The sequence below is a fragment of the Lynx canadensis genome, chromosome B2 (assembly GCF_007474595.2).
Source record: "Lynx canadensis isolate LIC74 chromosome B2, mLynCan4.pri.v2, whole genome shotgun sequence".
Lineage (NCBI taxonomy): Eukaryota > Metazoa > Chordata > Mammalia > Carnivora > Felidae > Lynx > Lynx canadensis.
Window position 1 is genome coordinate 34,430,758 of NC_044307.1, and position 17,951 is coordinate 34,448,708.

Consider the following 17,951-nt stretch of genomic DNA (forward strand, 5'->3'; position numbering starts at 1 on the left):
GGTCTGGCATACACTGGTCACACAGCTAACCCACAAACAAATAACTTTAATTTTTTTTTTTTTTTTTTTTTTTTTGAGCAGGAGCTGGGCCTTGAGGGCCCCTACCCCAGCCCCACGCCACGTTTATGATATAACCCATCACAGCTGGATTTAAAAAATACACAAAAAATATAATATACATTATAAAACCTAGGTTGGGTTTGGAAGTGGCCTGAGCGATATGCAAATTGTGAGGACCTTCAGGAAGCTCAGGGGCGGGTGGTGTAAGGGAGGGAAGGGGCACAGTACTTCATATGAAACTCGTGAATGCCCAGAGGCGGCTGGTAGACAGGCCAAGCTGGCAGAGGGGCCTGGGTGTTGGGAAGGGCCAGCAGGGGAAGGGTTAACCTTCAGTCCCAGAACTGATTCTGGGAAGCTGCTGTCCCAGTCCTGGGAGACTGAGATGGAGAAAAACAAGGGAGTGGCGCCCACCAAGGGTTGACCAAACCCAAGTCTTGGGCATTAAAAAATAGCAAAGCCTTTCTGCTACCCCTTGTCCCTGGAACACTGGTCTGCCCTGAGGCTGGGGCTCCATCTTTCTACAGGACGCTCCAAGCTATTTTGGAGTCTGCCCCTGGGGGCCTTCTCCCATCAGGAAGCTGCTGACGGGCTCAGGCACTGGATCTGGGCCAGGGCAGGTTGGAGGAGGTCAGCACAGGGGCTGACAGAGGGCACCTAACAGGTGCCAAGTACCTGCTGCTCCTCTCTTCCTGCCTGGTCAGAAGCAGCTGCTCCCCTGGGAGGAGGCTCCCAACGTGGATGGCCCCAGCCCCTAGTACAGACCCTCTTTCCCATCCCCTCCAGGGAGGTAGTGTAAACCTGGGCTCTGGGGACAGGCAGCCCTGGATGAGAATTCCAACTCTGCCCCACCCTGCAAGGGTCGCTCGACTTCAAGTCTCAGCACATCATGAGACGCCAAGACCCACGACCCGTGCTCGCCTCACGCAGTCTGAGAACGGCACTGGGTACACATAGGACCTAGCACCGGGCCCGGCACATAGCAGGTGCAAGAAAGTGTGGGCCCCTCTCTCTTCTCAACCTAACTCCAACTCGACACTCTCCTTCCTGGGGCCTCTGCACTCTGACTCCCTCGGTCTCCGTTCCACCCTCCCCTGCCGGCCACACGTGCCTGAGCCCAAAGGGGTCCTCCCATTCACCGGAGGCTGGGCAGAGCTGGGCGATGGTTCAGCATCTAGGGCGGGCAGCCCCACCACTGAGCCCTCCTCTCTTCTCCCACAATTAAAGCGCAGAACAGTGGCAGGGAGTGTGTGTGCTGGGGGTAGATGGGGAGGCCTCCTGGGTCCTGGGCCTGAGGCCTGGCAGGCGGGTGAGTCCTCAATCCCAGACTTCCAGGGGGGGCCAGGCAGGTGTGTGGAACAGACGCTCGTCCTGGATCCTGGTGGTGGGGGCAGAGGGTAGCCTAGTCTTTGACGAGTTTGTAGACATGGTGCTGGGCCCCGTGCTCGCTGGTGGAGACTTCGAAGACGAAAGCAATGACAAGCAGGGTCTCCTGGGAGTCCCGGCTCGTGACCACCTGGGGGCCAGGCAGGAGGATTCAAGGGGTCAGGCGGCACAGAGCCACAGGTGTAGGGGCCGAGAAGACCCTTCTCGTTTCTGGATAGCAGTCTCCTCACCTGAGCGACGGGTCTGGCCACCCCCACTTTGAGGCCCCTGTGCCCCCCATTCCCCGGCTGCCCCCCCACCCCCCACACCTGCAGGATGGTGAAGTTCTCCAGGACGCTGTTCATCATGTACTTCTCCGGCAGGTGCTTCAGCTTGTGGATGAAATTGATCATGTACTCGCACATGGGGGAGCGGTGGATGCGGTACACGAAGCGCCCGTTCTCCAGCCTGGCATACTCCGTCTGCGGAAGGCCACGAGGAGGGCGTCACCCAGCGTGCCTGCTCCCGGCCCCACCGTGCCACCCTGGGCCCCCACTCACCTCCACCTTCTCCACCACTTGCTTGCCAAAGGAGCACACCTTGGTGGAGACGCTGATGGTCATGCTATCGGCCGAGCTATACTGGGAGCTGACCCCGTAGAAGGCTCCTGGGCCCTCCTGGATGGTGCTGTTGAGGTCGGCCTAGATGGGGGGAAGCGAGCGTGGTGTCAGGAGGGGCGGAGGCCAGAGGGAGGCTTCTGGGCATGCCACACCAGTGTTTCTCCCAAGGACCCGTCCCCAGCACTCTGCCCACAGGCCACAGGGAGAGAGGGCAGGGTCAGGGGTCAGCAGGGGGACCCAGGTACGCTGCACATCTGGGGGGCAGGGGTTGGTGGGAGCAGAGAGGGCAGCTCACCCAGAACTTGACAAGGAAGAAGGCATTAGGGGGCCCCTTCTCATAGAGTTCCTTCAGTCCCCCTTTTTTCTCTGGGAACTTGTCATAGATCTGACGCACGTCGACGGCCTCCAGAGGCGGGTCCGAAAAGGCAGGGTTCGTCTGGCCGATGTGCACAAATAGGTGTTTGCTGTACTGTGGGGAGGGCCCAGTACTGGGTCAGGAGAGCACTCAAGTGTGCAGGCCTTAGAGCTGCACGGGACAGAGCCGCCCTGTGGCTTCCCCACCCCAGGACCCTGAGCCGTGGCCCTGGACCGCCACGCCAGGGTCTCTCCATGATTGCACAAACCCTCACCCCCACCCCCAGCCACATTACCGTGTCGGGGTCTCGCTGCACCTCCATGAAGGCAGAATACTCGAGGAGCCGCAGCCGGGAGGAAGCGATGGTGCGGTCCTGCCACACGGGCACAGAGGCAGCAGCTGGGGGGAGCGGGGTCAGGGGCTCGTAACCTGGGAGGGCGAGATGGACCCTCATCTGCATGGCTGTGTGTGCGTGGTTACACATAGAGCCGCCTCCAGCTGCGCAGAGCATTGTGCAAACTAGAAAATGGCACCCCTTTCGGGTAGGAACACGGGTTGGATTTTGACTCCCTTTCCACGGCTTCTTGCACAGTGTACAACCTGCACAACTGTTTGCAGTGGCCCCAGTAGTACATAGCAGTGGAATTTTTATATCACTATTAACGTGTATTCAAAGAGAAAATGCAGGCAAGTAAAAAGGGAAAAATAGGGGTGCCTGGCTGACTCAGTCAGAAGAGCATATGACTCTTGATCTCGGGGTCATGGGTTCGAGCCCCACATTGGATGTAGAGATTACTTAAATGAATAAAAAATTTTTTAAATAGGGAGAGTAAAAATTACCCAGGATCCCAACACCTAGAGAGAGTGAAATTCTGTTAAGATGTTGGTGTGTTTCCACGTGAGAATTTTATATACACACACACACACACGCACACACACACACATACACATATATAAATGTTGTATTTTTGTTGGTGTGTACTAGTTAGTAGCAGAGTTCTGGAAGCAACACTATAAAAGGTGAGGGGCCTGTTCCTGTACCAATCCCCTATAGACACCACCTACTTCTCCCTCCCAGCGTAAACACAGGCACAGCCTTGCTGCCCAACCCCCGCCCCACCCCTGCTCTTCTCAGCAGATGGGGAGGGGCAGAGGGGAGTCGGTGGCAATGTTGTGTGGGGAACTTACTGCTGAGCGTTGGCGGCAGGGGTGGCTGGATGGGGTAGGCTGGTTGTGCAAAGGGCTTGATGCTGCAGACAGGAGGAGCACAGCCTGGTTAGAGGGTCACCCCTAAGCCCACCTTCCACCTGGTCCAGTCACTTGGAGTCTCATCTGGTCTCAATAGGGAGCCACCCAGCCTTTCTGCAAAGGCCCAGAAATGCATGCTGACAAGCTAACTCACCAGCTTTTTGTCTTCTCCGCATTCTAGCATTTGTGAAATCCTGCTGTGTCTCACAACGATGTGCACATTTAATGTAGCCTTTTGACCCCACCCCGAGCTGCTCATTAAACTGAGGGTGTGTCTGAGGATGAAAGTCCTCTTAGAATTGAGGGAACCGAGTTCACTCGACTACCTGACGTGCTGACTAGGGGACCGACTGGGAGAGCAACTGAATGAGAAGGAGCTGAAGGACAGGCGACAAGTGGGTGAGTGGGTTGATGAGTGAACACCCACATGAATGAATAGACAGATGCACTGCTCTCTTGCTGGTGCTCTCCATCCTCTGTTTTCGCATTAAAACTTTGCCCAGCTGTTGCTGGAACCCTGATCAAAGGGGAAGATGACTGCCAGGGACGAGGGTGTGGGAAGGATGTGCCACAATACTCACTCCTGAGAGGGTCCAGGCTGCTGTCCCAGGAGAGGGGGGCTGCTCCAGAACTGCAGAGATGGGACAAAGCCCAGCGGCCCCTCAGCATTCCACGACCCCCACCGCAGCCCAGCCCTGAAGGCACTCCCTCACCTCAGCCCCACCTCCCAGGCCCCCTGTACCCGTGAGGAAGTGGAGAAGACGGCCTGGGGCAGAGGGGAGGGTGGGCTGAACTTGTTCTGTAGGACGCTGGCGGAGACAATCTGGGCAGATGACATGGATGCCATGCTCTGGAGGGCTTTGTCCTTGGAGACCTGGTCCTGGGGAGGGGAGAGGCAGTGTGAGGCCAGGCCAGAGACAGGGTTGGGGTTTGCCTCAGGGCCCCTCCCAGGCCCTCAGGGCTCTGCTATGCGGGCTCAGGGGAGTCCCAGCCCCCACCTGGGCTGGTCTCCTAAGTGTCCATCACCCCTCTGAGCACAATCCTTGGTGAGAAATAATTTTACTTTATTCTGTAACCCAGTATATACCCAAACGCTTCCCCTTATGCTGTGTGTCATGCACTCATATTTTCTATTCTGTTTCATCAGCGGTTCTCAAAGTGTGGTCCATGAACCAACAGCACCAGGATCACCTGGAAGCTTGTTAGAAACGCAAATTCTCAGGCCTCAGCCCAGACCCACTGAATCAGAAACCCTGAGGGTGAAGTCCAGAAATCTGTCTTCAACCAGCCCTCCAGGCGATTCTGATGCAGGCTCAAGTTTGAGAACCACTGTCAGTGTTCATTTTCAAAGCATGCTGGTTGCAACCTATTCAATGGATTTCACAATTCATGATTTGAAGATCCTGTATTAGGTGCTCTCCCCCCATCTCCCACCCTGGGGAGGGGCAGGCTACTTACCAGGTTCATGGCCTGTGAAGGAGAGGGAGGTGGATTAGAAGAGGCACACATGAGGGCCATGTAGGGTGGGGACCTGTCTTCTCACCCTCCTCCGCTCAACGGCCACCTGGCTCTCGGGTCTGAGGAACCCAAGGGAGCTCAGAGGCCGCTGTGGACCCTCACCCCACCCCACTGCTACCCAGAGCGAGAGCTTGCCAGTGGGCGTGCCCTGGAAAGAGCAGAATAAGGGAGGGCATGCTGGAGACCTAGATGGTGGACCAAGCTGGTGCCCTGGGGGGCTGCCCAGGTCCTCTGGAGCTGTGATACAGGCATGGGGCCTAGAGCGGCAGGCTTAGTCTGCTGGGCAGCTATGAAGTAAGGGGAAGGCACAGCCTACAGGGGCCCTGAGCCCTATGCTCTGGGATCCTCAGCCGTAAGGCAGTCAGGATTGAGCATCAGGATTGAGCGTCCAATGCAAGGAGCAGCCATGCCCACCACAACAGCTCTGCCAGCCGATGCCCCCGTGTCTCCCGCTGCCCACCGAAGGCCCCATGCAATTAACAAGCAGCAATTAGGAGGAAGGAGAAAAAGGAAAACGAAGAAGAGAGGTGAGCCGCAGTGGCCCCCAGATGGTCTTCCTCTCCCTCATTGTAGGGCTGGCGGTCCCCCTGGGCTTCTGCCTAGTTTCCAGAGGCTGTGGCCCTCTGTAGCCTGAAGTGGCCTTTAGACTTCATGCTGCTGTTTGTGTTTCTGAGACACCCTCCACCCCTCCATACTCTTCAGCCACCTGTCTGCCCTGGGCTGGTCTCAGAAAACAGCAGGCCGGGCCAAAAGGCGGGGACCCCCTACCTTCAGCTTGGACTGAATCTCTCGAGATTTCCGCCTGGCTAGAACCTGCAAGTGGCTAGAGACCTGTAGAAAGAGAAAGAAAGAGAGAAAAAGAGCAGAAAGGGCAGAAGAAGAGGCAAGAACAGAGCTTCAGCCAGAAAAGAGGCACAGTGGGGCCAGAGAGCCCGCCGAGGCAGAGGCCTGAGCTGCGCGGAGATAGCGGTGGAGGTGCCGAGGAGGGACTGGAGGCCCTAGTCAGGCGCCCAACATACCTTGATGCCAACCTGGTACTCCCGCACCTTCTTCCGAGCTAGAACCTGTATGTGGCTGGACACCTAGGGGCCGCCCCGCGCCCCGTCAGAGAGGAAAACACAGAGAGTGAGGAGGCACGGCATGGGGCGGCCATGGGCAAGGAGCACCCCAGCCCTCGTCTCTGGGGCCAAATGGAAGTGGGGGAAACTATGGGGCCCTGAGCCCTGCCAGTTCTTTGCTCTCTTCTTGGCCCTGTTTTGATCAAGAGCCTATGGTAGCCTTCAGGACCACCATGTACAGTTGTATAGGTTGATCACTGCACAAGAGAACCTAAATCAGCAAGGACTTGGGGCACCTGAATGGCTCAGTCAGTTAAACGTCCGACTTTGGCTCAGGTCATAGTCTCAAGGTTCATAGGTTCAAGCCCTGCGTCAGGCAAGATCTGTGCTGACAGCTTGGAGCCTGGAGCCTGCTTCTGATTCTGATTCTGTGTCTCCCTCTCTCTCTGCCCCTCCCCTGCTCATGCTCTGTCTCTCTCTCTCAAAAAAAAAAAAAACAAAAAACAAAAAACCCCACATAAAAAACATTTTTCAATCAATCAATCAATCAATCAGCAAGGACTAAAATCCAGCCCAAGGTCTGCTGTTCAAGTTATGTGCCCTGGAGTAGGGCTGCCTCTAACCCAGAAGGGTATCTTTTTATTTTTCCAAAACAGGATGACTTTTTCTCTCTGATGTCTTCAGAGGAGACAGTTTCTCTCTCTCTCTTTTTTTTTAAATGTTGATTTATTTTTGAGAGAGAGGGAGAGAGAGAGCAGGAGGGACAGAGAGAGGAAGACAGAGGATCCAAAGCTGCTCCACGCTGTCAGCACAGAGCCCTATCGATATGGGACTTGAACTCAAGAAATGTGAGATCATGACCTAAGCCAAAGTCGGATGTTTAACCGACTGAGCCACCCAGGTGCCCCTTTCTCTTTTTAAAACAGATTTATGTATGTATGTACATATGTATGTATTTAAGTAATCTCTGCACCCAATGTGGGGCTTGAACTCGTGACCCCGTGATGAGGTCACATGCTTTACTGACTGAGCCAGCCAGGTACCCTGAGACTTTTTTCTGATTGTCATCACCAATGGCCATAATGCTCCTGCGGGCCATCAGATTATACATCGAGGCCATATCCTCTATGAAAGATCTCCCCCTGTACCACCGCCTACATCCTGTGTCAACCCCAACAGCTTGCCAGCCTATAAAACCAGGCCTGGCCCTGCTCCTGCTTTGCTCATCAGCTTCCTCCCCCAACATACCTTCCTTTTCCTTGGACAAATATATGGCCATATATATATCTATACACACACACACACACACACACACACACAGTAGGTACCCTTAATAGCATTTCTTCTCCAGCGTATTACAAGGGTCTAACCCTAAGCCTGAGAGAACCTAAAGGTCACTGTTTTCCCACGAAACACAAGGGGACACATGGATCCTTCCAGGATGCTTCACACAGGCATTATCAGCAATGGCTGTGGGCTTTCTTTGCAAGTTGTTTTCATCCCCACAAAGAAACCGTTTCTTTTTCTTTTTAACCATATACCGCAAGTTACTGTATAAGTGATGACAGGCAGCCCTCTGCTACTGGGTTAGGGCCCAGGCTGGGTGTTCCTCGTGCTGCCTCACTGTGCACAGCAATCAGACACGTGTCCGGCGAGATTACTGATCGCTCCATATCATGACAATAAGTGATGTTTCATGGACACAGCTATTACTGCTGTCAGCATTTCACACCTCCCTCATCTGACTTTCATAGCGACATGGACAAGTCAGTACTCACATCATCCCTCGAGTTACAGATGATGAAACGAAAGCACAGAGAGGTGAAGCAGCTTATCCAAGGTCACACAGCTGGGGGCTAGAGCTGGGATTTGAACCGAGGTGGCCTGAGTCCAGAGCCCACTTGCCACCAAGCTGTGCTGCCAGGATTCTCTGGACCCTTAGCACAGAGGACCACTGCCGAATGCTCAACTCGGTGACAGCTGGAAGTCACATGGAACTTAATCCTAATATAATGCTTAGCTGTTTTTTCAATGTGGAGGCATTGTACTTGCTATTAATTGATGTATGTGTCTGTAAAAACCCTAAAACCACATTTTTAAACCAAAAGTAAAATAAAAACAACCAAAGAAAACCCCTGCCTGTCATGTGGTTGCTCTTTGCAACACATAAAGACATGCTTAGTCCTCACAACCATAGGATGGGTCTGTCTGTCTTATCTATCTATCCATCCATACATCTATTTTTTTAAGATTTGATTTGATTTGATTTTGTTAGTTTATTATCCATTTATTTATTTTGAGAGAGATTGAGAGCACGCAAGCACAAGCAGGGAAGGGGCAGAGAGAGAGGGAGAGAGAAAATTCCAAGCTGGCTCAGCGTACAGCCTGATGTGGAGCTCCAATCTACAAACCATGAGCTCATGATCGCAGCCAAAATCAAGGGTCAGACGTTCAACTGACTGGGCCACCCAGGCAACCTAAATTTTATTTTCTTAAGTAATCTCCACACCCAACGTGGGGCTCAAACTCATAAGAGATGGGTCCTCTTTTACAGAGATATTAGACCTCAGAGTTCTAGGAAAGAATCAAGTTAGAGGAACACTACCCTTGCAAAATGACCAAATTTTTAAATTCTGAGCTTGCCACCAGCTGGCCTGTAACACATCATCGTACAGCCAGCCTTCCCTGGCCAGGAGCAGGTACAATGTTCCTCTGAATCAAGAGGCTCTACTACCCTCCCTACACCTCAGGTCAAAGGGACGGAGCCTAAAGGTCCCTTGACCCCTTCCCACTCTGACAAATACGTTCCTATAAACATTTCTTTCGGTGAAGCAGGAGACAGTGCCCTTCTCCTGTGTCTGCAATGGCTTTCTGTTTAGTCTTTTTTTAAAAAATTAAGTTAGCTCTACACCCAACATGGGACTTAAAGTCACAACCCTGAGATCAAGGGTCACAAGTTCTTAGGGGCACTGGCGGGGGGGGGGGGGGCTCAGTTGGTTGAGCATCCGACTTCTGTTCAGGTCATGATCTCACGGTTTGTGAGCTTGAGTCCCACTTTGGATACTCTGTCCCCCTCTCTCTGCGCCTCCTCCGCTTGTGCTCTCTGTCTCAAAAATAAATGAAAAAAAAAAAAAAAAAAAAAAAAGAGTGACATGCTCCTCCAACTGAGCCAGTCAGGAGCCCTGGCTTTCTGCTTATAAAGACAGAATAATAACAGCATTAGCAGCGGCAAATTCTTCTACAGTGCCCACTCTGTTCTAAGTGTCTTCACATAATAGCTAATTTAATGGCAGAGGAAGAGCCTGAGAGGCAAAGTACCCCTTCCCTGCAGGTAGCGGCGAGGGTATCTGAACTTGGGGGCATGATTAGCCAGCACCTCTGACAGTCAGTCCCAGGCCCCTGGGAACAGGGCCCTTGTCTGCCTGGTTCCCTGCCGTATCCCTCATGCCTAGAACATAGTAAGTAGTAGCTCACTGATTCGTTAAATGAGTAAACGCGGTGCAGTATGAACTGGCCCAGGGAAAGTGGTTAATAAAGGCCCGAACAGGGGCGTTTAAGTGTCGGATGGCTCAGTCGGTTAAGTGTCCGACTTCCGCCCAGGTCATGATTTCACGGTTTGCGAGTTCGAGCCCCACATCAGGCTCTGTGCTGACAGCTCAGAGCCTGGACCCTGCTTCAGATTGTCTCCTTCTCTCTCTCTGCCCCTCCCCCACTCACACTCTGTCTCTCTCTCTCTCTCTCTCTCTCTCTGTCACTCTCTCTCTAAAAAATAAACATTAAAAACAATTTTTAAAAAAATAATAAATGCCTGAATAAACGAGGGAGGTTCCTGCTCCCACACTGAGGGGGTGGACTCAAAACCTTCCTTTGAGACGACAGGATGGGACAGGTCAGCTCTGTCATATGCACATGGGGATCCGGGGAGGTGGGTGCAAGGTCCAAACCCCACCAGACAGGGAGGTTAGAAGAGCTGAGGATCAGAAGCGGCTTCCGGTCCTCCCGTCTGTGCGCCCAGCCTGCCTCTCTCCCAGGCACCCCACACGGAACCCACCCCAACCAGCTCCCTTTCGGGGCTCCCGTCAGCACACAGCTGCCCTCCCTGGTCCGGGGAGCCACCCGATCATCTCTCCATGCTGCCACCACTACCCTCACCATTGCCACTACCCAGGCCACCATGGCTGTGGATCTAGGTCCCTGCCTCTGCCTGGCCCTCCCCGATCCACTGCCCCAGCTGCTCCAGGGCCAACATTCCTCGACAGCTGCCACCTGCCACTCCCTGTTCTATTCCCTTCCGTGGACCCAGCTGCCTGGAGGGGAAACCTGTCCCTCAGGCCTCCAGCCACCATCCTCGGCTCTTCCCGCCCCTCTCCCCACCCACCGTGCTGCTGACTGGTGGCTCTTTCCTGCCCGGTGGTGGGTTCAGTCCGGGGTCCACCCCCTACCAGCCACGTGACCTTGAGGAAGTTACTTATCTTCCCCATGCCTCAGTTTTCTCATCTGTAAAATGGAGGTAATTACTATCCCCACCTCATAAGGTTACTGTGAGGAATAAATACATTAATATAGAGTAAGCCCTGTATGCGTTCCCAATTATTATACGTCTATCCAACTTCCTCAGCCTAGCAGAATCCTTTCCCCTTCTTCTGCCTGCCTAAATCCTAAGTTCCTACTTAAAAATGCATCTTGGGCGATACCTCCTCCAGAAAGCCTCGGCGGCCCCCCTCCTCCCTTCCCCTGCCCGGTCCAGGTCAGACCCTGTCCACCCGCCCACACTCTTTTGTTGGCCGTGCCGCCCTGCTCCGCACTCCTGTCACTGCAACCGTCTGTCTCGCTGGCTGGTCAGTGGGCCACTCAGGGCGGTGACCACGCACCGCTGAGGCTGCCCCATGGGGCTTCTCGGAGGTCACTCAGGTTGGGGTGGTGGTGGCCGGTCAGAGAGGACAGTGCCCCTTGCTCTACGACAGCGGCAAGAGCGGCCTGGGGAGGGTGTGTGGGCGGCGGGGATGCAGCACCTGTGTCTCCCTACCTGTTTTCTCGTCCGCGTCTTCCCCGTCCTCAGTTTGATGTAGCGCGCAATCAACTCATTTCGACCTGGATTGGGGTGAGAGAAGAATGAAGAGAGGCCAAGACCCGCCCTTCCCCGCCCCAAGCTGGGAAACCCACAGGCCTCTCCCCCCAACGCTGCTCTTCTGTTCCCTCCCCCGACCCTCTTCACTCCAGCCGCCCCCCAAGGGCACGAGCGGGGCAGACGGAGGGTAGGGGGAGTCCCAGGTGCTCCCCGCACTGCCCTGGGGGAGTGAGTAGGGGGCAACAGAGTGGGAAGAGGAAGGTGGGGCAATGTCAGGCCGCCTGACAGGTTTCCCCCGCAGACAGACAGGGGCAGGTGCGGCCAAAGTGCGGCAGGACAGCTGGGCCGCTCACTCCTAGCCCCAGCAGCACTTCCTTCCTCCCGGTGCCTGTCACCAGTGTTCACGTGTGAGTGAGGCCTGCCGCAGGTGGCACACGTCCCCAAGGGTGTCTGATGGAGTTCTGGATAGGCTCCTGTCCTAGCTGTCCTTGCCATGAGGAGAGACCCTGGACAAGTCCCTCTCCTTCTCTGGTGAAAGAGGCAGGAAGGACCCGATGGTCTCCACCACACCTTCTACCCTGACAGCCTGTGTCAAGATGTCACTGAGCACATCACTGTGTCCTCGAGCCTGTCACCGCCATGACACGGCTTACCAGTGTCTCTCCTGACTTGTTGAGATGCCGGCAAATGCTTAGCCAATACCTTTTATCCCCCAAATCCAGGCTCCCTGGCCCCCAACCCCATCACCTCCCCAGAAGGGCCACATTCTCCAAATTCCTCTTCCATGACAGAACCAGCCCCACTGCCCCTCCCTTCCTGCCTGCCCCTCTCCACCCCACTCCCTCCGCCCTGTCTAAAAATACCCTGTGGGGCTGCCCCAGCCATCTGGGAGGTAGCAGTAGGGACAGGCAGCCCCCGCCCTATGGAAGCACTCTGGAACATCTGCCTGCCCACGAGTGGGCTCTGGGGCTAGGGCGAGCATGGCACAGAGGGTGGGGACAAGGGACACTGCAGTCCTTACCACTTGGCCCAGCTGTCTCCTTCCTGGCCCCCGTCACGGTCATGGACGCTGGGAGGGGATGGGCTGAGGGCTTGCCTCAGTCAGCCATAGGCCGTCAGGGAGGGTTGGAGGGAGCCGGCAAGGAGCCAGGCCCAGAAGGGTTGAGTTATCCCAAAAATGCAGCTCTGGGAGAGCCCTCTCAGGGCCGGACAAGAGGGGGACACTCCCTTCTGGAGGCAAGGGATGGGCAAGGTGGCAGAGAGCAGGCCAGGAGAGCAGGAGACACTTGGGAGGTGGTGTGAGGAATGAAGGCGTCTCCTGGTCTCTCCAGCCCTCTTCCTAACCCAGGCCCCTGTCGCCGTGCGGCCTCCCACCAGCGCGCAGCGCCCCCATCCCACACCCAGGAACCGGAGGGAACTCGCCAGTAGGACACCCCAGGTCTTACCCTGGGGCTTCCCCACCCTCTGTGGGGAAAGACCTTGTCCCAGGCCTAGCCTGGAGCACACTGGACTGACCCAGTTTCCTGTGTCCACTGAGTCACCCTGAAACCTGTAGGCCAGCAGGGGGAGGAGAAGAGGAGCCGCCGGGGGTGTCAAGGTGTGGGCCTCACTCTGGTGGAGGGGGCGAGCCTGGCTTGTTTATGAGGAGGATCCAGACACACAGGCTTACACGCCCAGACTCGCCCGTGGCAGGCTGGCGGCCTCACAGGACTTCGCCAAACCGGTTGGGTGAGGGGGCAGAGAGCAGGGGGAGGTGCCAGGGAGGGCCAGGCCACCTCTCCGGTCCTGTCCAGTGTCCCTGTGCCTCCCCGCACGCACCGTACATCTTGCCCTCGTCTGACAGGATGATCTTGCGGCGGCCGCAGGGCGGGTAGATGGCCAGGGCCTCCTGGAAGCTCTGCTCGATGTCGGGGCTCCACACACCCTCCGCGTCGTTGTCCAGCCCCTTGTCCAGGCCCTCGGGCCCATCCTCCCGGGCCTCCCCGGGGCTGCTGCTGGCATTCCAGCTGTTGGACGCTATTGTGCTGGTTGCTCTGGGCTCTGGGCCTGAGCCCGCTGCGCAGCCGGAGCCTGTGGGGCAGACACAGAGGAGTTAGGGCCAGGCTTCTCCCAGATCCCAGCAATCTCCCACCCCAGGGGCAGGTGCTCCAGGGCAGGGTGGAGGTAACCAGAGGTTATGCCTGTTCGGCGCTGTGTGACCTTGACCGAGCTACATCACCTCTCTGAGCTTTCGGTCCTATAAGACAAGGAAAAGGTCTCCTTGAGGTTGTGAGGGAAATGAGATCATGACAAAGTACCAACCCCCAATGCCTGACTCATAAAACACGCGAGACATAGTCTTGGTGGTGATCGATAACAACAATAATAATGCCTATATCTACACGGCACTTTTGTGGGGAAGAAGCACATTCATATTCATTTAATCCTCAAAGCTAAGGCAGGGAGGGCAAGGACTGGTGCCCATTATTCAGATGAGAGACTGAGGCTCCCAAGGTTATGCGGCTGCCAAAGGCATCGTGACGAGTGGAGAGGAGAAACAGGAGTGGGGCCCGGTGTGTCTGCAGCTCTCAGAGGGGCTGCTCGGCTCTGACTCTGCCTGCTCCTCCTCGGCTCTTGGGCATCCCCAGCCAGGGACCCCCACCACCTCCTCAATCTCCCCCTGCCCCAGTGCAACCCTGCTGAAGACCCATTATGCGGGATGGGGAGGGTCCCTGACCCAGGAAGGGTGTGGTTGTGACTTCCCTAAAAGATAACTCACAAGGAACCTAAACAAGGGGGCTGGGACTGTCCCAGGAATTGTGAGGAGGGAGGGATGCTGGCTGGCAAGGGAGCAGCTGAGAAGGTGCCTGGCCAACAGCCTTGCTCAACCCCACTGGCTCCTCCGTCCCACTTCCTGTTCCTGCACCTCCCGGCCCCACAGCAGCCCATAAACCACCCACACGCCTACCCCTGCCCTGGCCCACATTGCAGATGGGCCAGGGCTCTGTAAACTCTGAGTTCCCTGCACACGCCAGACTGGGTTATTAACTTAGACCGCACCCGGCAGTGCCCCCAACACACACAGCTCCAAGGCTCACCCCCAACCCCCTCAGCCTCAGACTCTGCATGGCCAATGCATTATCAGGGTCCTGGGAGCCTTGGAGCCCAAGACGGGCTACATCCAAGGACTTTGCTCCGGCCTGCAGGGAAAGCGGGGGGGTGGGTAGGGTAGGAAAGAGATGTGGAGACCCCTCTGCAGCCAAGGAAGAGAATTCTTTCCCCTCAGACAAGAATTCCAGGTCCTGCCAAATGGGTAGAGGGTCCTCTCTGCGGGGCCACCTGTTTAGGGAGGCTTGAAGAGTGTGGCTAGTGGCAAAGGATGGGGAGGGCCTAGGAGGCCTGAATGTCAGAAGGATATAGACTTAAGATTACTAATGAGGGGCGCCTGGGGGGCTCCATCAGTTAAGCCTCTGACTTCAGCTCAGGTCATGATCTCACGGTTCGTGGGTTCGAGTCCCAGGTTGGGCTTTGTGCTGACAGCTCGGATCCTGGAGCCTGCTTCGGATTCTGTGTCTCCCTCTCTCTCTACCGCTTCCCTGCTTGTGCTCTGTCTCTCTCTCTCACACACACAAAAATAAACACTAAAAAAATTTTTTTTTAAATAATAAACATTAATATTAAAAAAAAAAAAAGACTACTAATGAGAGCACCTGTTATATGGCAGGCACCGTTCTGGGATTTTACACGCATTGATTCATTTAATCCTCAAAATAACCCATGGGGTAGAGACTATTACTAGTCCCACTTTACAGATGAGGAAACCAAAGAACAGAGAGGTTAAGCAACTTGTCAGACACACAGCTAGTAAGTGCTGGAGCTGGGCTCTGAGCGTACGCAATCTGGCTTCAGTCCCTTAACCAAGGGGATGAAGCTGAGAAGCCTCACCACCTTGAGCCAGAAAGGAGGCCCAGCTGTCATGGCAACCGCTCTGAGCCCACCCAGTGGGGTCCAGACCAGGGGCCTCCCCCCAGCCCAAGTAGCTGAGGCAACTCCAAGGACACCCATATTCCTGAAGCCCTTTCTGTGAGGCCTCCAAGACCAGGAGGAACAGCTCTCCCACACCAGAGGGGTGGCCAGGGAGAGAGGAAGCCATGCTCCTGACCAGTGAGACGGCCAACTCCTCTACTCCCAGCCTGTCTCTCCCCACCGGAAGTTATATCCCCATCCCCTCCTTAACTCCTGAGGCCACGTTCTTGGAATAAAAATGTGAGAGGGCAGAGACTCAAGACTGGAGACCCAGTGACTCCCATATTGAGGTAGTTGAGATGCAGGGCCTCCTCCCAGATCCGACACTGCCACAGGCTATGAGGGGAGGCAGAAGAGGGGCTACAGTGGGCTAAGACCCCTCCCAACAGAGTCCTCAACGCATTTCCCCCCAAATCCTTTCCTGAGGCCTCCGTCGGAGCAGCAGGGGCCCAGCGCATGGGGGGCCCTGGCAGCCCCAGACTTTTTACAGCAATTTTCCTGCCTCCCCCAAGTCTCTGCCCGCCTCCCCTCTTCCAGGCGGTGGCCCCCCCCCCTTCTCGGGGTGATGTCAGCCCCGCCCCGCCCCCCGCAGGAGCACTGTGGCCAAATATGGCGAACACAGCAGTGCTTGGGAGCTGGGACAGACTGGGGGGGCGGGGCGGCGGCCCCTGGCTGGGACCGCTGGCAGCTGGTGAGGGGGAGGGGAGCCCAGGGGGCGGCTGCAAGGACGAGTCAAGGAGACAGTGGGACCACCGTCCCTTCCGCTGGCTCATAGGCACGGGCAAGGCTCACTTTCTAGGAACACTCCTGTGGGCACAGGCGCCAACACAGGGGCCCACAGGTGACCCCTGCCCCACAGAGCCACGCACAGGTATGCTGTGTGGGTGTCTGGACTGACATCCAAATGAGAATGTCTGTACCCCCCAGGCTGAGGCACACCCGTGGGCGTCAGCGAGCAGGCAGCTGCGCCAGGCAGGGGGCTGAGCTGGGGTCTCTGTCCTAGGGCAGCGCTCAGGAGTCTAGGCCAGCTGCTCTGGTCTTCCCAGAGTTACTGCTGTGGGTTGAGGACCGAACCTCGGACCCTCACACCACTGGGGACCCAGCTCCGGGGCTGCGGGCTCTTCAGACGGCTGCAAGCTGGACACGTGTGGGGCTCAGGCACGGTGGAGGGAGGAACGGAGAGGGGTGCCCTGGGGTGAGATGCGGCCCGGGGCAGGGTCTCCTCCCCGCTGTGCAGAGTGGGGTGGGGAGGGATGGCAGCCCCCAGCTGCTTGTCGGTGCTCACCCAGCCGTCCAGGGCGTCTGCCTGCTGGACTGGGCCACCAAGAGGGGTGGGAGACAGGGAGGAAGACCTGAGTGAGGGGCAAGGGGGTGGGGCCTGGGAAGAGTCTGGGGGTGGGGTAAAGTAGACAGAGACAGATAGACAAGACAGACAGACAAGAAAGACAGACAAGGGAGACAGGAGAGTCCCAGAGAATAAGAGACAAAACCCCCACAAAACCTTGGAGTGAGACCCAGAGAAGGAGAGATCCAGAGAGAGACAGAGCTGGACCCAGAGACAGTGACCAACAGACCCAGACAGATAGAGACCAAGATCCCGAGAGACAGAGGCACACAGCTGGAGGGGGGGGTGAGAGAGGCAGGGAGGGGAAATATCAATAAACTCAGACACAGTCGGGCAGGGAGGGAGGGGAGGAGCCGGCAACAGAAAGACCCAGAGTTCAGGACAGACCTAGAAGGAAGGAGTGGCAGGGAAGCCACAACAGGGCCAGGGCCAGGGCATCCCACTCCTGTCCCATCTGCTCCGTCCCTCTTAGAGACCACCTCCTATCTCCCTCTGCAGTGGCCCTTTACTACTGCAGGCTGTGGCCCACTGCCTTTACCCCCGGTCTGACCAGCCATTCCTGCTTCCACTGTCTCAGGGCCCTCAGCCTTCAGAGGTCAGAGGTGCCTCTGGTGGTGGCAGGGATGGGAGCTGGGAGCTAGGAGCTAGGAGGCTGGGTGAGCAGGCTTTGGGGCCCTGGGGGAGATAAGGGGCACCCTGCTGCCCACTCCCCACCCTGGGGCCAGATTGCTGGAATAACTGGCTGGACAGCTCCAGTGATGGGAGGCCAGAGCTGGGCAGCCACACGCACGGGCCCTAGGCCCCCACCCCCACGGGGCCCGCAGCCTCCAAACCACCCAGCCCACACCTCCCTTTCAAGCGAGGAGAGGAGAGAGCTCCCCCAGACTGCCCTGACTGGGGATTCAGACAAGGCCAGTCGAGGCAGGTGGGTGTTGTCCCCACGTCCCCCTGCCCCCTCCCTTCCATACCAGCCCCACTGGGAGGACGAACTAGCCCAGTGACCCTCCTGGATTAGGGGCCAGCCGCTGTCCACTTCTGCAGGGACCACAGGGCCTCCCTGTGCTCTCACTCGGAGTGAGAACATTGGTCAAAAGGCAGAGGGATTTTAGTGAAATCAGCAGTTGCACCCCCAATCTCCCACCCCCAACCCTGGGCTGGGCTGACCCGCCAGGGGGTTGAGGATGGGAGGGCAGTTGATGAGGGCTAAGGGAACCTCCCCACCCCCTCTGCCTTTCCCTGCTTCCTTCTCACCCGCCCCCACAGCGGGGCCAGCTGTTCTCCAGCTGCCAGAAGCTCCCACCCTAGAAGTAGC

The 17,951-nt window shown here is 56.5% G+C and overlaps 1 protein-coding gene across 1 annotated transcript; it reads right to left on the reverse strand.

Moving 5' to 3' along the window:
* Positions 1-75: 75 nt before the first annotated feature.
* TEAD3 (TEA domain transcription factor 3) lies at positions 76-13,375 on the reverse strand (the record flags this gene model as incomplete). The annotated part of the gene is made up of 12 exons (XM_032593335.1): positions 76-1,573; positions 1,752-1,904; positions 1,983-2,123; positions 2,338-2,511; positions 2,693-2,826; positions 3,586-3,647; positions 4,227-4,276; positions 4,388-4,525; positions 5,104-5,115; positions 5,932-5,994; positions 11,248-11,312; positions 13,108-13,375. Coding segments are annotated over 12 exons (1,374 nt in total), but the record flags the coding sequence as incomplete, so codon positions are not given.
* Positions 13,376-17,951: the final 4,576 nt, after the last annotated feature.